The 21,205-nt window shown below is 33.9% G+C and overlaps 1 protein-coding gene across 2 annotated transcripts in view; it reads right to left on the reverse strand.

The window, feature by feature from the left end:
* The window catches only part of LOC129280162 (venom phosphodiesterase 2-like), a 39,366-nt gene that overhangs the window by 9,425 nt on the left and 8,736 nt on the right, over positions 1-21,205 (reverse strand). Inside the window, exons 2-17 of one of the 2 annotated variants that reach the window (XM_064112499.1) lie at positions 20,588-20,686; positions 15,347-15,418; positions 11,179-11,242; positions 10,512-10,584; positions 9,897-9,997; positions 9,356-9,435; positions 8,202-8,330; positions 7,156-7,289; positions 6,636-6,704; positions 6,047-6,119; positions 4,909-5,076; positions 3,755-3,830; positions 2,976-3,025; positions 2,333-2,457; positions 1,477-1,552; positions 584-671 (exon numbers count right to left, since the gene is read on the reverse strand). In XM_064112499.1, the coding sequence (XP_063968569.1) occupies positions 584-671; positions 1,477-1,552; positions 2,333-2,457; positions 2,976-3,025; positions 3,755-3,830; positions 4,909-5,076; positions 6,047-6,119; positions 6,636-6,704; positions 7,156-7,289; positions 8,202-8,330; positions 9,356-9,435; positions 9,897-9,997; positions 10,512-10,584; positions 11,179-11,242; positions 15,347-15,418; positions 20,588-20,686 (1,477 nt within the window). The remainder of the gene's footprint in view (positions 1-583; positions 672-1,476; positions 1,553-2,332; positions 2,458-2,975; positions 3,026-3,754; positions 3,831-4,908; positions 5,077-6,046; positions 6,120-6,635; positions 6,705-7,155; positions 7,290-8,201; positions 8,331-9,355; positions 9,436-9,896; positions 9,998-10,511; positions 10,585-11,178; positions 11,243-15,346; positions 15,419-20,587; positions 20,687-21,205) is intronic. The other variant, XM_064112500.1, reaches the window with a different exon arrangement.

Genomic DNA, 21,205 nt, shown 5'->3' on the forward strand with positions numbered 1-21,205 from the left:
AGGTTATCATTTTAAAGAGAATTAAATGATATATTCATTGGTATCAATCACACATTAATATTCACTAAAACCGAGGAAGGATTATCGATCAAAGTCAGATTTCCAAACATTTTTTGAGGGGTTTAGATTAAACTTACAGAAGATTTTTAAAGATAAGAAGAAGAGAGGGTATGGAAATATATGTGTGTATTTCTTTACACATATATTTTCTCATTGAATCGTTTATTATAGAAGAGAAGTAGTCATCATTTGCGACAACATAAAATGGAACCTGACAACATTATAAATGAAAAGAAAGTCAGAATAGAGCTTGGAATTTTGACATTTTGGAATTTGTAAAATTTTGCAATAATGCCAAGCATACTCTTTCTTGAACTTGACCACAGGTACTTTCAGTTGGTATTTACGTTTCCAGATATTCAGAAAAGTGTCTATCTTCTGCCCTTATCTCTCATTCTCATCTTTTTTCATTTATTTTCTTCATGCAGTTCACTTTTCTTTTTGAGAATGTTTAAAGAAAATTTTTCATGGAAATTTACCAGCAAATCAGAAAAATTGATGCAGACCCAAGATAAAGACTTACTTGTCATGAGGTTGTAGATTTCCACTGTATCAAATTCATAGGCAGTGTAATTTTGTCTGAAGCTCATTCCAAAACCAATAAAGGAAGCCTGGAGGAAGAGAAATACAACATTTGTCAAAGTGACTGGCAGAAAATTGAACTGGGTAATTGAAATGATGCTCTGTTTAGATGGTTATTCAAACATGCTGGATATCTTTCGGCATGATGGTAACTCTCTTGGCATGGATGGCCAACAGGTTGGTGTCTTCAAACATTTGACTGGCAAAAAATTGAACTGGGTAATTGTAAAAAATGCTCTGTTTGGATTCTTATTCAAATATTAACAGCAATAGTTGTTAATCAATAGAGAATGAAATATTTTTGATAATATTTACACATGCTCAGCACACCAGAAAATGTTTTATAGTTCTCCAGATTTTAAAAAATCAACTCATTTTATCCCATACAAATTAGATTCATTTTGATATTGGTACATACGTTTTCGTGTAGCATTATATAGATTATATGTAGAGAAAATAAACTTGAGTATATTGGTTCAGTTCTAAAATTTGAGTTATACATGTACTTGATAGAAATACCATTCTTCCCCACCACTTTACCACATCAAAAAAAAAATACCATTTTAGAGGGAAACGACCTCATCTCCTATTTTAATCCAAGCTTTGGCCTAGATATCTTATTACCAGCCATGTGAAATGCTACAAGCTGAAGCTGGCATTATCAGACAATTAAACTTTTAAAACTTTCCAGCAATTTTCTTTTTTGCCGTTCAGCGATTCACGTCATTTACTACACACTTGCAGCCAGTCATAGAATGCTGAAGAGTTTGAAACCACAATTTAGAATGATTCTCTTTTTTTTAATGATATTGGATCCGTATCGGAAATAAATACCTTTGTATCAATACTATAAGGGTCATATCCATCACTGGCATAGCGACAATTCTGCTGATCGTAATTTGAAGGAGACCTAGTAAGAAAAGAAGAAAAGATGCATTTTATTTTATTTATATCTTTCTCTACGTTCATTCCATAATGGGAAGAGGTTTCTCTAAAACGGAACTTCAAACTGAATGAAGGACAACTAATTCATGCAAAAACTTATTTTGAAGTAAATCATATCTTCTCTGTATTTTTTTTTCAAGTAAGTCCAAAACATCTATTCTTCTGTTTCATAAACATTTTCTTTAACAAATAGACAGGTATATAACCCTCACTTTTATTTATCATTTTGAATACTCATTCATCTCATTTGCCTTTCTTCCTTAATTCTCTTCATTTCATAATACTATCTTCATTTAAACTATGACGCCCCCTACTCCAAGAGTCAAATTGAATCTTATTATTTGTGTCTGTTGCGTTTTCTAATCTTATCCTTTCTCCATGCTTTCTTTTAAGGCCTGTTTTTTCAAAAACCATATGCATGTCCTCACCAAAAAAAGGGTATTAAGTAGATATTACCTAGACCTATAAACATCCTAAGGCAAAACATTTCTGCTAAAGAAATGACAATTATAGAAAAGCGTGAAAAAAATGGGGCAGACTCGCCCTGCTCTCCCCTAATACACATCATTTTGATCTGGCATTAGAATTATTACACACGTGCTACCTTTGAAGCAGTCCCGTGTCCTCTGATGTGCATCAGGCATATCAGAACTGTTCCAAAGGTACCTCCTGTGTATAATTCTTACCAATACCCTTGGTGATGTGTTATATTACATCAATTATATTTCATATTTGAGCTTCTTACATTGCAAATGACATCATATTTTTCATGAGGACAAAGACGCCGTTGGGTATCATGTCAGAAGAATAGTGGAATCTAGCAGGCATTTCATCTCGTGTGTAGACATTACCCTCGGATGGAAACCGGCACTGGAGAGAAAAAAAAACCAAAGCAGATTTCAAGATTTCAATATATTTATTGACTTAGATACCTCCTAAATGGAATAATTTGGCACTGCATTTAAGAAATACATCATAGGAGACTTCACACGTACCTGATCCATGCTCTCTCAATTACTATTTCTATCTTACTTAATGTGTGCCTTGCAGTAGAATATTTAGAGATAGACAGCACTATATACATGCCTATTATTACCATTTTGATGTAGATTTTTACAAAATTTTCATTTTTTTTTCTTGGGGGGGGGGGCATCGAGGCCCTATAGCCTTTCTTAATGAAAGGCAATAATATTTTAATGTATATGATTAAATCAAATAAATTAAATAGCTATACATTAATTTTAAAAAAATGTTTCAAAGAGAAGAAGAGAGGGTATATATATATATATATATATATATATACAAACAACTGATTTGTGCAAAGGTTTACCTATTAATAGTCCTTGTGATAAAAAGACTATAACTTTATGAAGTGAAACATTTCTTACCTTTAATTCATCTGCCAACTTGTCATTGGTATCAAATGCATCAGCAGCATCTAAAATTGATAAAATGAAATAAAAACAATATAATTACAGTGCGTATAAGAAAGAAATGTAGTCCAAATTAAAAAGTACATGTTAATTATGAAAGAATCACTGAATATTAAAATGTACCTTTACTAGAATATTGGATAGCAACTCCTTATTATTTTATTGACACATTACTTGTACCATTGACGCCCTTTGTCGCTAAATAAATTAATTTGAAAGACAAGAGGTAGATTCGTTTTTCACAAGTACAATTAGGGCATCAATAAAAAGCTCAAGAGTTGCCCTTTCATATTTTGTTAAATATAATATCCAAGAATCTCTGAATATTAGCCCTTGAAAATTGGAATGTCTATGATGATGCAAACACTGCAGCTACAAAGTTTGAATTTGAAGTTTGCACCAGCTGTACATCATTTCAAGAATGAATTTTAAAAAATGGGATACACTCTAAAAATCAAGGACTTAAAATAAATCCAGATTGGCTGTGAATAGTGACCAGCAGAGTATTAGATTTACTTTTAAACCTTGTAGATTTAAGTATAAATCGAAAAGGTTTGAATTTAAATCTTTTGAGATTTCAATTTCTATATAAATGTAGACAAAGACCTTCACTGAAGACTCATCGTATTCACACTATGCATAGCATCAATGATTTACTACATTATATTTCGAAGACGAACAGTATAGCTTCAGAAATACTAGTATTGTAATTATTTCCTGAAGTTGTAATTTACCAAGAGAGTTGACTTCAATGCGAGCGAAGGTGTTGAGATAGGAAGGCGTTAGAGTGAAACCACGGGTGTCAGTTATCTGTAATAATAGAAAGGGGGGGGGGGTGAGAGGCGGCGCCAGGTAAAAGAGGGGGAGGGAGAGATAGACAGAGATATTATAATAATAGTAATTTCATATCTATGCCTATATAACAAAGGATATTATTCACAAATTTGTACCAAAAGGAACAATTTGAGAGAAATAAAAGTGACAATTTTCTCCAACTCAGAGAGTAAAACAAGGTATACAAAGTCTTATCATCAATACTATGCAAGAATCTAATCTACTTATTTCAATACTTAATTGTTTCCATTTCTGTTATTTGATTAGTCAATATCATGCATGGGACTTATACCTAGTGGAGATTCAATCTCCAATTAGTACTCATGAAAAATCAACGTGTGACTGATTTTTCAACCCTAATATATTCTTCTATCTTTTTTATTTTGTCAAAGGAATAGTGAAGTTATAATATTTAACTCTAGAGATTATATATCAGGTCAAAATAAAATGAAGAGTATGGTATCAAAACGACAACAATTGGTGCTTTAATAGCACAGCACAATGAATTTATACAGTACACCAGTGTTATATATTCATGGTGTTAGTTTAATACCCACTGGTGTTATCATAAAACATTATATGTGCTATTGATACTATTTGATGTTATTAATAATCCAAGGTGTATCTTTGACACCTTGGTATAATGTTTGGGGTACTTTAGAGTGGAAGTTGTGTGGTGTAGTGTTTCTGACTCTCGCCTTGTTATCACAGGGTCATGTGTTCGAATCCCATCATTGCCAAGCTTCCTTTGGCAAAGCGCCCAATCCACACTTTGCCACTCTCCACCCAAGTGTTAAATGGGCACCTAATAGTTAAGTATGTAAAAGCCTATATGCCTTGCAATTGAGCCTTGAAACTCTGGTTGGAATGCTCCCCAGGGAGAGGAGAATGTGCATACATTATGTGTAAGCATGTCATGCAGGGTAATAATATATCTGTAAAGCATATAGAGACGTCATTCCAATAAATTAAGCGCTATACAAAAGTGGAGAATCATTATTATCACTATGATTTCCGTAATTATAGAGACTCAAATCTCGCAACACCATCATACCTCTTGATCAAAGAAGACAACATTATCATTGTTATTGCCGCATGTTGTATTGACGAGAGCCGAAGGAGAAACGACCATCATGTTGAAACACCCTCCATCTTGGCGACTGTACAGGGTGTCTAACAGGCTACCTATGGCCAGGTCGACCTCCCTTAATGCTTCATTGGCCTAAAGTATGGTGGATAAACGAAGAAAGAAATATTTTGTAAATTACTGGATTATATAGTCTCCGGACCTGGAAACAGACGGGGTCGTATGTTGGTTCAATTCTCAGCTATGGCGTGGTTTTCTTCAGCAATAATTTAAACTAAAAAGTAAACACAATGACTTCAAAAGTAAGTTCCCCACTAGAGCGAGCCTCACCAAATCTTCCAGTGTAACAAATTATTCAAGTTGAAACCAAGCATATGGGATATAGCTAGGGTTGTTGTTAAGCATATTCTAGAAGATTAGTGATATCCATGACTTGAAGGTCAAGTCCACCCCAGCAAAATGTTGATTTGAATAAGTAGAGAAAAATCAAACTAGCATAACACTGAAAATTTCATCAAAATCGGATGCAAAATAAGAAAGTTATGACATTTTGAAGTTTTGCTTATTTTTCACAAAATAGTTATATGCACAATTTAGTCACAAGCAAAATGAGAATCGATGATGTCCCTCATTCACTATTTCTTTTGTTTTGTTATTGTTTGAATTATATATTATTTAAATTTTTACAGATTTGACAATAAGGACCGACTTGACTGAACCATAAATTGTACAATGGTAATTCCACATGTTCAGGGAAAAATGAAACTTTTGTTTCTCAGGACAATGAGGAGAAAAATAGAATATTCCCTATTTCATATAATAAAATACAAAAGAAATAGTGAGTGAGTGAAAATTCAGTTCCCTCATTTGCATACCGACCGGCATGTGCAAATAACTGTTTTGTGAAATTAAGCGAAACTTTAAAATGTCATAACTTCCTTAATTTACATCTGATTTTGATGAAACTTTCAGTGTTATGCTTGTTGGATTTTTCTCTTTTTATTCTAATCAACTTTTTGTCGGGGTGGACTTGTCCTTTAAAGGCTGAATGTGTGGCGGTCTTCACAGGCATTGTGAAACACTACCAGATGATGAGTCTACTCACCTGTTGAGAGTTGTATCCGTATTGTCTGATTGTTTCACCAGGCTCCTTGAAGAACACAGTTATGAATTGTGGGCTGTAGAAATATTTGAAGATGTAGTATTATGAATATAATATACTATTCATTCCCAGAAACTTGGTTTCGAGTAAGACATACATTATAATTCATTGCCTCTACATTAATTTGTTTTAGCAGCTGCCTCTAAGAAGTTTTTTTTATATATCCCAAATAAAGACAGTTATTTATTATATTACTTTATTTCAATACGTTCCTTCTCCTGAACTTGGATAACATTGAATGAATAAAATTGTAAAGAGTAACATTTATGAAGAACTGGACCTCAGCCCCCCCCCCTCCCCAAAAGAAAATAGAATAAATAACATCGATCGTATTTTCTTTTGGTTTTCATTAAAAATATATATATCTATATAAGCAATGACACAGGGTACTGAAGTTGAAAAAAAATGTTTTATCTACTTAAAGTAAACATATCCGTAAAATAAACTATGTAAAAATGAGAATAGTCCTAGATTTTTCAAACATTTTTGAATAAAAATATAGAAATTGATTCATCAAATCCAATGTTCTTACATTTTTTCAACCTCCTCTTGATCTATCCACTGTAAGACCGTATCGATCATGTCTTGAGGGTTCAGTTCTCTGTGAAAAATAAATTACATACAAATTAGACATCAACTTTTATAGCATAGACCTTCAGTTTATTCTCAGTCCACTGCAACACAAATTAAATATTAGCAAGCAAAACAATTAACTTTTCATCGATATCAAATAAAAAATGAAAACAAAATTCTGACATTTCGAAAGTATGGCTCCTTTTCACAAAACAGTGTTATGCACGCCGTGGTCTCTTTGCAAATGATGAATAACCAATGACACCACACACTCATTATATTTTGGGGGCATATTGATTTATGAATATCAAACATTCTATTTCAATTTCAAAATGATGTGGGATTTGGTTCGACTCATCTAATTGAGATGTTGGGGAGATTTCCTCACCTAATTTGATTTTTTTTTAATCAGAAAAATAGTTTTATAAACATCTGTTTTGCAAGACGTTGAGGAAAAGATTGAACCATTTAATACTCACGAATTGTATCTCTGATAGTAGTTTGGCTTGCTGTTTATGGGTTGCCTGACTTCATTCTCGTAGCTACGCATGTTATTACCGACCCATGAGTGACTGGCTGTTGTCACGCCCTGCTCACGAGCTGTCTGCCATAACTGAGGATGAGAGAGAGAGAAAGAGAAAGAGAGAAGTTTATTTCAATTCTACAAAACATTATACATTTCATCAATGAAGTAACAATGAATTAACAATAATTAAAATGCAGAACTGAGGTGATCTATTAAAAAGCACAGCTTGTAAGACACAGATCACCTGTGAAACATATATACATTGCACAGACACATAAGAATACATACATGTAAGCGAACAGAATAGGAGAGAAGGAAGTGTAGAGGGCAGAAGTTTAAGGAATAGAATTAAGAACAACGGCAGAGCTAGGTGGTACATGTATATCGAAAGAGAAGGAGAGGGGGGAAAAGAAGGAAAGAGAGAGAGAAAGGAAGGAGGGAGGGAGGGAGGAAGGAAGGGATATTACGGTTGGTGGAGGAAGAGAGGTGATGATTGGGGAGACACAGACAAAAAAGAGAATTATAATCCATTGTAATGCGATTAGGAAGATGCTTCACATTTTATGTAATGAATACATATTCATTCTGAATCTTAATTTCAATTCTTCTAAGTATTTACCCCCCAAAATAGAAACAGAAATTGAAATGCAAGATAATGCAATGAGGGTAGGTCTACTTTTGTCCTGCTTTATTCGAATTCGACCGCACTTCACTTTAAAAAAATATTGGGTTAAGTGCTCCATGAGGGTAATTATGTGTCCAACCAACATTGGGCATATCTTTTGGCATTTTTATTTATCCAGTGTGATGAAAATGTTGCCCATTCTAAAGTAATTGCTGCTTATTTTTAACCTAACTGGACAATATGCTTCCCTCATTGGGTAAAATAGTGCCCAAAGTTGGCTGGACACATAATTACCCTCGTGGTGGTAAAAAAATTACCAAATATTTTTTTTAAGTGAAATTTTTGAAGTTAACTGGCAACTGTGTACTACTTACCGGTTTTGCTTTATACCACTCGTTTTCATCAAGATTATTCTGGGAGACCCTCGGTTCGAATATACGAGATGATCTGGTTGAACTACGGATGAAATCAGATATTACACCATGCTTCTCTGGATATAGGCCCTGTAAGTATGGTCAGAATATATCAAAATAAAAGATTGGTATTTTTATTGACATAAAAAACTCATATGGTCAAACATGTACAAAGTTTCTCTAAGAGCTTTACATCACAAAACCTAACTACTTAACTTAATAAACTAAACTCATTTATCAACTTATCTACCTTACATAACTAAGCATCCAATGTAACTACCTTACATGTCTAAACTAGCTACTTAACTACGGACATATTTACTGTAGAAATCATACTATTTACGGAAGAGATATGTCTTAAGTGCTTCTTTAAAGGAACTTAGAAAAGAATGGGATCTTAAGCTAAGAGGAAGTGAGTTCCAGAGTGTACGAGCCACTACTGAAAAGGCTCTGTCGCCATGGGTGTGGGAGGTTGCCTTTGGGAACAACTAAAATAATCTTGTTGGATGACCGAAGTGATCGGGAGGGTTGGTAGGTTTGTACCAGAATTCGTAGTATTACTATCATTAAACAAAAATTAAATTACCAAATTTTCTTAATAGGTTTGTACCTGATAAGTGCAATTCATATCATTACTAGACTCAAACTTAAATGCATTTGTATGCTCTGACATTTTTATTTCTTCATAATGACAGAGAATAAGATCAGAACGCATTGCTCTTTAAGATTATGAAAGATGCAAAACTATATTTTCTGCGAGTGATATAATTAGATCTGTTCACTACAATATTCAATCTTATATGAACTAAGGGCTTCAAAGGCAAGATTTTATCCACTACTGTAGACTTTCTCAAGACACAAGGACCAGTCATTCATTTTCATAGTGTACTTCGTTCTGTATAATAGCCCAAAGAAAAAAAAGTGACAAATAGTTTTCCAGAGTGCACTGATTTTTATTTATTCTTTCCGTCCACTAACTCCTCAAAACTTTTTGTCCAAAGGTTGCCTTCAAAGTCACTCGACTTGAGAGAGTACTCATTAATGGATATGAATGGCTAAAATCATGTATACCAGATTCTAAATCAGTTGAAGCTTAAGTATTTTGGTTTACTTACAGTTAGGATCGTCCAGAGATTTGGATAGGTTGTACTCGCAAAGGATGAAACCAGGTTGCGTGAATGAACCCCACATTCAGCTAAGAATGATATAGATTGATAAAGATGTTTTTAGAGCAAGATATGAATGGAAAAGTATGAGAGAGAGAGTGGCATTTGAGTGAAATTCAGCAATTCAAGCAATAACAATAATGGTAGAATTCTCGAAAGTAAGGTAGACCAAAGCCAAAGAATTCTGATATTAGTATTCCTGGCATTATGCCAAACTTAACAAAAAGGAAATAAGTTTACTTTCTTGTAAATTTCGTATCTAATGCAAAATGTGATTTGTTCAAGAATCGATTCGCAGACAGATCACGTAGCTCACATGGCCTTGGGAAGCGAGATTACTGGGTGTTTTTCTTTTTCTTTGTCATTTTTTTAAACAAACCAGCACCCCCCCCCCCCCACACTTAGAAAATCGTTCCCAGGCCCCTGTGTGCGCTAGACTCTAGACGAAAGCGTGTTTGAAGGCAGTTTGTAAAAGAGCCTTTTTACTCACTCATTCTTTTAAGATTCCTCCCATAATCATAATTGAGTAGATCATTGGGCAAGCCATCTATTGAGAACACAATGAGGGGATTAGATGACCTCTGCGTATATCTGCCAAGAAAATAATGATTAAGAAAGATACAATAATCAAGAATATTTTTCATAAAGAAAATTGATATGTTTTTTGGGGGTGAAAATTCAAGATTAAACAACTAATCATTAAGAATGTGATAATGAAAATATATTTGTTGCCAATTTACCAATGAAATAAATAGATGAAATCATTATTGTCTTTTTATCACCATTTACTTCATATAACTTTTCATATTTAATGTTTTATGTTGTTCTTATTTTGCTCATTCTTCTCCTCGCGTTTTTTTTTCTCTTTTGCATCTTGTTTTCTTTTCAATTTTCTTCTTCTTCTCTTTTTCTTCTTTTCGATTATCATTTCTGTTGTACTTTTATTCTTCTCCTTTTTCCCCTATTCCTTTTTCTTCTTCTTCAATTTTCTTCTTCCTCTTCAATCTTCTTCCTCTTCAACCTTCTTCCTCTTCAATCTTTCGTCTTCTTCTCCTTCTTCCTCCTCCTTCTCTTCCCCTCTTCCCCTTCTCTTTTATCCACCTACCTATCCCTGTTCCGGCAAGAGAATCTGCATTCTTGTCCTGCTGTGTTTGCAAATGCGCCAGCATAATCAGTTGCTGTAATATCAAACATTGAAAGTTCGTATGTAACAAATCAAGTGTTGCAGTTCTGTTACACTAACACTGCAATAAACAATGAATGATATACATGTACAACAATCATAATAACTTCTGTAGAAGATAGCAAGCATGGAGTAAGGGATATTCTTAACACGACACCCTCCCCCCGCCAGACTAATTCACCATTGCCGCCTTTAGTGCATCACGCTAATAAACATGAAAAGATACACGCATGTTTTTGTTGTCATTTTTTATTGTTTTACCATAATTATTAGTTTTTGTTTTGTATTATCAGTGCTTACGCATTGTTTGGGTAAATGTATACACAAAAATATACTTTAAAATTAAATGCCTTCAAATATAAACAACGCAATCGTTTGTGCCTCCTAAATAGGCGTATATCTACAGAGAAAGTGTTACAATTATAGGGGTTGAAAAAAAAACATGGAAGATGAATAAGTTGAAAAGGCGAATGATGCAATACAAGAAAGGGGAAAAATAAAACACTTAAAGTAAGAGGATAAGGAAAGGTTCTGCAACTTCCGCTTCACTAATTCCGCGAGTAGACGGAATAGAAGAAAGATCACTTACCTGCAGCTCTCAGCCCAAGTCCAAGACCCAGGGCGAAAAAGAACACCACTATGAAGAATACGATCTGCAAACAATATAATTTACAGAAATAAGCATGTTTTATCTTCTATGAAATCTTATAGATTCAACTATTTTTCTAAATCATCTCCATCATGCAACATAATCGTTGTCATCATAATGATCATCTTCACAATCAGAACGTTGACGGTTTGAAAATAAAAATTATGACAGTAATCACGATAAAGATAAATGCACTAATAATAATAGTAATAATGATAAAAACAATTATGATAACTGTAATACTAACAATAATAATGATAACAACAACAGTAATAACAATAAACATCAACAATACTAATACAAATTTCATGAAATAATAACCATCCTGACATCAATAATGACAATAAAAACAACTACAAACATACAGTTAGCCATGCTCAATCATAGATCGTTCAAAATAAATAAGTTTTGCTTGAGACAGTGGGGACATGGTGGGTTTGGACTTGAAAGGGATCGATGATGTAAGCTTCCCATTTAAAACTCCTTTAACCTATGGCAAATCCTCCACAATGGTAACGCATGCCATGATTGTAAACAATAAACCAGGCTTACAAATTAAATTTGATAACGAAAATGGAATCACAAGATGTTAAATTACAATTATCATAACAAATCAATTTTATAAAATGAAAATAATAAACTAATTTGAATGATACCAAGGCCAATACAAACACAAAACACTTCAATGAAAAAAATAAGACCTTTATAACTTCCTTGTCCGCACAAGAACAACAACGAATCTGTAACATTTATCACAGTGATGCTTCAGCAAACCAACGGTAAATTACAATTCCACAAGGGGGCCCGTACCACAAAGCTTAGCAACAATCGTAAAACACTTCTCACGATTGATTGCATTGAATGCATTATCATGAAAATAAAGCGTATGATTAATCGCTAACCTTTGTGTTGCAGGAACTATGTTACAAAAAAGTTGAATATGGACGTGTAAATGTATTAAATTTTAATTTGATTGTTATGCAACCATGATGAGGATAATGGGTGACGGATTAAGAAGGACAGAAAGGATAAACAAGTTTGGGGGTCGTTAGAGGAGGTTTAGATACGGAGGGGTGACCAGAGATTATGTTAATTCCGTCTTAATGGAATAAGCTCTCCTATATCGTATTACTTATCATTATTAAGTATTATTCAGGTTATTTAACCTTAACCACGAATACGCCGGATGAAATCAATTTACGAGAATCAGGCCTATCATTACAATGACACCAACATACAATATCATACCTCGGATAAAACCAACAAGAATAATCATGATAATTTTGGTATGATACCTACATAGTATCAAACCATTGATTAACCATTAAACCCATTACAAAATATTTAAAAGAAAGATCAAAGCCATACCGCCAATGAGATATCCGATGAATATCAAACCAAATGACTTTTTACTTAATTGAGCGTAACCCTTTTACCGTACCGCCGTAAAGATAAATTTCACAATGAAAAATGATGAAAATAAAAGCAATAAAAAATGATTGAAGCATAAGCCATAAAAGCAATTTGAGGGGAAATGATATATCCAAATTTTGCTCAAATAACAATTCGTTCAACAGCAAGTCGTTCAAGTTTCTCGAAGTAATTATGGCAAGGTCAAAAGTAAAATTCTAACTTTACCGCTTGGTATTACAAACATCAACAGGGCATCTTCGAAATATTTGCTTCAGAATAAGGACAGTTATATTCATGCACAAAGCATGCTTCAAATAGAACGAAAGTAAATTCCAGAATTATATTTAGGAATGTAATCCATTTGTTATAAAGGTGTATGAATATTTGCTCATGTTTTAGTCATGTTAAAGGTCAAGTCCACCCCGGAGAATTATTTATTTGAATCGATAGAGAAAAATCAAACAAACATAATGCTGCAAATTTCATCGAAATCGGATGTAAAATAAGAAAGTTATTACATTTTTAAGTTTCGCTTATTTTTCACAAAACAGTTAAATGCACAACTAAGTGATATGCAAATGAGAGAGTCGATGATGTCCATCACTCATTATTTCTTTTGTTTTTTATTGTTTGAATAATACAATATTTCAATTTTTACAGATTTGACAAGAAGGACCAACTTAACTTAACCATAAATTGTTATAACAATGGTAATTCCACATGTTCAGGGAGAAACGAAACTTTGTTTTTTACTTGACAAGGAGGAGAAAATTAGAATATTTCATATTTCATATAATAAAATACAAAAGAAATAGTGAGTGGGTGACGTCATCAGTCTGCTAATTTGCATACCGGTCAGGATGTGCATATAACTCTTTTGCGAAATTAAGCAAAACTTTGAAATGTCATAACTTTATTATTTTACATCTGATTTTGATGAAATTTTCATTGTTTTGCTTGTTGGATTTTTCTCCTTTTTTTTCAAAACAACTTTTTGTTGGGGTGGACTTGTCATTTAAACAAAACAGGGCAGAAACGGTATTTCAATTTTCTTGTTTTCGAACATTAAAGCAAAACTGAGTCTTAACACCGCACACGCCGTTGGCGGTTTGACTTTGATCACGTGACACTTACGCATATGATCTGCACCAACCAATATGGCGCCGTGGTATAAATATGACGAGGCCAGGTTGCATGCGGATGCGTTGGGTGTGTGTGTTTGTGTGTGAGAGAGCAGCATTATGGTGTTGGAGTAGGAAGAAGAACAGAGTCGAAACAGCACGGTGGATGTTAAAGTGGTAAGTTGGAATCGAAATATTGGATTAGTATAGAGCAGAGGAGATGTTATCAATGAAAGTCGTGGTTAAAACGATCTTATCAACAAGTTCGGCCTACATGTCTAACCAAAGGGACATTGTATGAACAGTTGAAAAAACAGAAAAACAATACATCTTAATTTTCGAACCATTAAAGAGCGTATTTTGAACTTATGCTTGCCTTTTTTTAAGTAATTCGTGAAAGTGGATAAAGCAAGCGGATTGAACATTGAATTACGTTGGGCCTACTTTGAAGTGAGTTATACAGCCATGATTTTTTTTTTCACACATCGGGTGGATGATGCGGGTATAATGGAGGCATTTAAAATTATAATTGTAATCAGTCCTTTGAAATGTGCTTTTTAAAATGCGATTTCACATGAATTCAACGAAATGCAGTTAAATGCTTACAAACATGCGACAAATTACTGAAATAAAGCAAATTATTCTTTGTGTAATTGATTCCACATATTAAGTAAAAAACTTGAAATTGCACAAAAAACAAATCTTTGATAATCTATAGAACTTCACTGTGGTACGATGAGAACATTCAATTGACAGTGATTCAAGCAACCTTTTTTATATTTTCTGTTACCCAGCGTTGTTATTTTTGTCATTTTTTGTAAAGTACAGGAAAGATTAGTTTGCTATCGTGTCTATGAACAGATTAAAGGCTTGGTGCTAAATAAACTTACATCATTTCCTTCTTTTCTTACTGATAGTGCTAAGGATGTGAAATAAAGGTGAACAAGGGTAGGATAAACGAAGGGGGATAATTCCAGCTTCTGGGAATGACATTCAGACATGAAACTCACGGTATTCAAACAATTATTACGAGTTTATCAGGTAAATTCAGTCTCTAAAACATTGAGTGAATAATTTCTTTGATTGGAGGGAGTGAATGAAACTCACTAGATCAATAAAAAAATTCACATGTCAGTTGTTGGAGTGAATTCACTCTTATAACACATGTTCGTTCTTGTGATTAGGTTTACCTCAACATGTCCAAAGCCTATCAGAATTGAGTGGTTTTGACCACGTTGACGTCACTATCAAGGGGGAATGAAAAGCTGGTGAATAATCACCCTTTAGAAAGTATGCATTAATTGCATACACAATGAATTTATCATAATTTTATTGAACAATTTCACTAATTGTAATGTTAAGAAAATGCACTATTATATTAAAAACATCCTGTAAAAAACTCAGCACGAACTGTTTGAATACTGCAAATTGAAAAGTCTGGTTTCTTGAAACTGTTTGACTTTCAAGTCAGTTAGTACGTGGAACTGCCCAGGGAAGTTTTGATGAAATGGGAGAAAAAACACGGGAGAAACTTGAATTATTATAGGATGGGTCAAAGAGATCTTCCCACTCACCCAAAGTAGCTTTTCATGTCGTTTATACCAAACCTCATCCTCCTCATCATCCCAATCCTCCTCATCTCTCCCCTGTAAACATATAAAACAGGCTTATGTTAGTTACCATGGCGACGAAAGAAAAGAAACGGTGCAAAACATTCACAATGTCAAAGGCTACACGAATTTACCACCAATTATGTGGGCGTAATTCAAAACACGTCTAACTCTATTTAAAAAAAAATCATTTTATGTTTAATTGAATTACATGTAGAATGAAAAGGAAATATGGTATGTTGATTCGGATGATTATGCACATACGTAATTGGAGTTTATTCGACAATAAATGTTCAGAATCTCTATCATTACAGTGTGCAATACGCGTGAAGAGGTGAAAAGCATAAACAATATCACATCAAGAGATAAACAACTTTGAAATCACAAATATACATTTTCAAAACATTTTAGAATATGTACTTTTTTCTCAAAATACTGTATAATAGTCGATAATGTAAATCACAATGAATAAATAAGAAGAAAACATCTCTTTTTCGTATTGTTTACATAATACATCAAAAGCATCAGGAATGTAAGCATTTTCATTTTAATCAAAAATAACTTGAACAAAAAGGTTAATTTTCATAAGTAATATTTTGTTTCCATTATCACATCGTTTCGCCTTTTTTTCAATTTATATCATGTTTAGAATATATTTTCAGAGAAAAAGAAGAGAAAGGATTGCATTGGGAGAGGGGAAAGCAGGCAGTCGACGTTCACTCAATCACATCTTCCACATCATATTTATATTGTGTTTTCTAAATCACTCAAATGTTTTTTTTTTCCTATATAAAGATATTACATTATCAATTTAAATTATTTTGATTATTATTATCATTTGAGAATGCAGTAAAATCACTGTTTATCCTTTTCTTTATATACAACTTTGTTTGCTATACAAACCTTACACTAATTGGTTAACCGGTTTGAACAAGTGTTGAACAAATATTAAACAACAAAGTTTTTATTTTTACTGTTTAATTCCCAATGAATTAAGCATAGATGTTTAAACTGTTAAACAACTATTCTTTATGTCCATATTCTAGTAACCAGCGTTGAATGAAAATTGAAAGTGTTTTTACCTTTTTCACTGTAATTATCATGACTATCACATTCATCATCTCCATCATCATTACTTTTTTTGTTCATTTTGCCTTTGGTTTTGATTCAATAATGGTCGAACATCTTTGCACAATAATTCAATTTACATGTTATCTACTTTTCTATCAATACATTTATATATTGAGTTATAAAATGGAAGCAATATTAAAAAAGAATAGGCAAAAGAGTGCTTGTGATATCAAAATGATATCTAAAGTCGAAACTATTCAAATGGATTAGTATAGAGCAGATAGCTTTACCCAGCATTAGTAATAAATGTGAAAAAGAAGCAGATATTGTTTGCCCCGGAACCAAAGCTTTCCTGATTGAACTAGGGTCCACCCATTGGTCAGACCCAAAACCGACTCAAGACTAACTTTTTCCATTATTGGTAATAGGGAGTTTTCACAGAACGCTTCATGAACATAATTATGAAATGCAGGGGCCGCGGAACGGTTTTCACAGTGGAGGGGGCTGACCATGCAAACAATCACAGTCATATGGTAATTTTTACGTTTTTGTGCACGGTTATGGAACTGTCTTTTTAAATTATGCCCTTTATGACAAAGAGCAACCAATATTTGTTTTTTTTTGGTCGAGTAATATTGGCGAGTCAAAAACAGCGATTTCTTCCGAGGGGGGGGGGGGCGTTTCATCAACATTCTCGGCCCGCGAGTTGTCAGATCTGTGACAACTTTTCCTGATATTTATTGGCTGAGAGGCACTGTTACCATGGTTACTGCGGTATCTGTCGGATAAAACTGGACTTGTCGGACAAAAACAGCTCATAAGTCTTTTCACGAAACGCTCCCCTGGACTTTTTCCGGACTTTCCTGCAGCCTGTTGCATAAAACTTTTTACCTGAGAAAACTCCGGTAAAAACTGAAAACTAAGGTTAGTCTGATTTCTGCCATTGACTTTAACACAGGGCAAAAACTCAGGTAAAAAATCCCCGGGTTTCTTAGGTAAAAAAGTTTTATGCAACAGGCCCCATGACTGCTGTTCCGGTTCAACAATTTTCGACAAAGGCCCGGCTGTTCATTGTCATGATTGTGATATGACTTGCATTTTTCATTGGGCCTAAATTTTGTTCTTGAAATCGTTCAGCGTCGCAGTGCTGTTCTTGTAGTATTGCAAAGTACACCCAATCGTTAGGAATAGAAAATTAAACTATACTTATATATTTTGATTTTGATTGAACATCAGAATTTTCATCGAATCTCCCTGTAGACTTGTTAATCGGGACTTTTGTTCACGCCAACTTTTTTTATTCACAAAATTACTCATTAATGCACTGATCATCAAGGTCTTTTATGATATTGCACCATATTCTAAATTCACCATCATCCGGCATTTTGTGCCACATAATACGCCACAGCATTCGAGGACACGTTAGTTTACGCAAATCTAATGAACCGAGTCATAAAAATATGCATAGAAACATGATCCACTTGTCATGTTTTCGGTTGTTATTTTTTTTTTTCAACAAAACACAACAAACTGCATTAATTTTTAGATTTTGTATCTCTTTCAAAATCATGAAAATGGTTCCAACGACATCATAGATCAAGTGATTCCTGACATGAAATACATCATGGATTTGATAAAAGAGTTATGTTTACTCATATTAACATGTTTAATTTGATAAACATGAAATCAACTGTGAAATGGGATAAACTGCAAGATAAGATTGATTTAGAGCGACACAAAGAAAAAGAGGGAGAAAGGTAAATTTCGTAAATTTCGGAATAATAGTACATAAGTCATGCCACAAGCACAAGGAATGTTTTAAGAATGAAGTGGTATACACCGACAGACAAGAATAATCATGGTGAAAATCATAGACGATATTAAACTTTTGAACATTTCCTAAAGGAAATAACGTTTGCCAAAATTATCAGCTTTCGAATTGCCAATCAACTTTTATCGCAAATAAATTTGGTATAACATTATAATTGTCATGCGCTTGCGCAGAAGAGTAACTCCTTGTCTTGCTCATGCGCATGTCCCAATGTCAACCCTTCTCCAGTGCGCATCTTTTCTGTTATCCTTGGGTAGCTTAAGGACGTTCCACAGTTATGTTTGTGCGCATTATGATCTGCGCATAGTTTACACTCTGCGCGCTGACGTCACAATAGATGAACAGGTGAATAATTAGCTGCGGGTATGAGCTGATTTTTCTCATCTTCTGCACTTTAACTGCAGATCCGATGCGTTATTTCATGAAGCTAAAAAATGGAATTATTTCATGGACCATTCAAAAAAAAAATTCTACAATTTCAAAATACTTTACTCTGCATTGCTGCCAAGAATCACGAATATTACCCCGAGTTTGAATAAATGGTAGAGTGGTTTTGATTTTTTCTTCACATAGAGACAAAGCATTCGGCGCATTTTTGGTGTTTTAAAAAGCACATTTGCTCTGATAAAAATGCTGATAGTTTAAAAACAAGCACATGAACCCCTAATTTTTAATGTTTGCACCTCTTAGGTATACCTTCCTCTACAACTCTGCAAATTTTTGTGAAAATGACATGGATTTTGAATAAAGTGCAGCATTTATTGTACGTTTGTAGTTTGTCACTGAAATTTTACATTTTTTAGATTGGGATTTTGTTATCGTTTACGCCTTTTTTAAGAACTGACAGTGCTGTTAAACTTAAAATTGCAAACAAATAGCACTATAAATAGATTCTCCATTCTAACGATACAATTATTAACTCTCTTGCGAAATTTGATGACTTTTTCATGTATTTTGACTGAGTAATAGAGGTTTAAACTTATTGTAGTAATATTGGGCGGTCTAAAAATGCCAAATTCTTTTGAATGCGCAATTCTATAAGAACATCAATTTGGGTGAACTTTGAAGCTCTGTAGCAAAAAATCAAGCACATGGACCTACGTTAATTTCTGCATATTTCGAATTTTTTTTAATTTTTTTTAATGGTCCATGGAATAATTCCATTTTTTAGCTTCATGAAATAAAGTATCGAATCTGCAGTTAAAATGCAGAAGATGACAAAAATCAGCTCATACCCGCAGCTAATTAATCACCTGTTCATCCATTGTGACGTCAGCGCGCAGAGTGTAAACTATGCGCAGATCATAATGCGCACAAACATAACTGTGGAACGTCCTTGTAAAAAGCTTAGATATTACCCCCCAATTTGATACAAAATACTTGAAAATGAATGCAAGATATTAAAGCTATTATTGGATTGGCAATCTTGCGTATATAGAGCAATCTTGCGTATATAGAGCAATTTTCTGGGTTGCACACTCCGCCAATTATGTTCAAATGGGAATTTAGCAAATTGAGGGCAAAGTTTTGCTCAATCTCCATCTCTTATGTCAGAAGTGATGACTTCAATGATCACTAAGAGAAAGAAATCTTAAAAGGGACTGGTTCTAAAATCCGTCACAATCTTCCATTGTGCAATGAATTAAAAAATCTATAGTCACACCAAAACACATACTCCGACCTGACCCTGTTATACGATTCGCAATAACTTTATAGAATTTTAATCGATCTGAGCAAGTCTCATTCGATGGAACTAAACCTGTATACGGTTTCAAAGAATGCGTACTTTGCACAACAATGTACTTTTTTTGCATTTGAAAACCGATCCCATCATTCAAAGCAAGTAAAGCCAGGAGATTCAGCATTTAATTGGCAGCCAAAAACTCTAGAATAGCTTCATCATCCGTAAACAACTTTAAAAAAAAAACCTAAAACATTAATTTAATTTTAACACAGGGGCCGCGGAACGGTTTTCAAAGTGGGGGGGGGGGGGGGCTGAGCCAAAAGTGGGGGAGGGGGGGGGCTGACCATGCTAAAAATCACAATCATATGGTCAATTTCACGTTTTTGTACATGGTTTTGGAATAAAGTGGGGGGCTGAAGCCCCCCAGCCCCCCCCCCCCCCCGGTTCCGCGGCCCCTGTAACAATCATCATAATGCAGTTGAAATACTTTGTTGAATACATGTAGCTTATGTGTACTTATCCTCTATATTATCTATTTTATCTATATTATTGTTACCTACATTTGATGTTTGTTTTGAGCGAGATATGATTACGCGAAGTAGAAGGATCAAAGCCTTACCCCTGTTTTGGCCATCTTTTCTTTCTTTTCCCTTGCTGTCATTGGATGTGATGATCTAGTCGTGTCAATAGGCTTCGAACCTAAGGCATCAGAGGCAAGCTAGAGAGAGAGAGAAAAAAAAGAAAAACTATTGAAACGGCAAAATATTCACAGACAATAACCAATGAAAGTCATACAACCTTAACTGATATGTTAAGTCAGCAATTATGAGTTTGGAGGAGTAGAACCTTTTCCAAATGTCACGTCCAACCTTGAATAATAAAGCTGAATCCGACAACTTCAGTGTTGTATGGAAACCATTTCATATGGTAAGTGCAGCATTTCGAAAAGGTTGTTACTTATCATCCAACCTTTATTAACATCACATTTTTAGCATTACTGGGTAATTAATTGATGTTGAAATAACGAACCAAATTATACTACTAAACAATTGACGCGGTCGTTGTTATTCACATCATATAGGTCCATCATGTTCACATAGACCTATTGATGTTGCTGTTGACACAATTTGTTTTAAAAAAAATATTATTATATCTGTCTTTGTCCATGAGCATGATGGGTGAATCTTATAGTCTCACTACTTCAGATGGTGTATAAATTGTGCACTATGCGAAAACC

The sequence above is a fragment of the Lytechinus pictus genome, chromosome 17, assembly GCF_037042905.1.
Source record: "Lytechinus pictus isolate F3 Inbred chromosome 17, Lp3.0, whole genome shotgun sequence".
Classification (NCBI taxonomy): domain Eukaryota; kingdom Metazoa; phylum Echinodermata; class Echinoidea; order Temnopleuroida; family Toxopneustidae; genus Lytechinus; species Lytechinus pictus.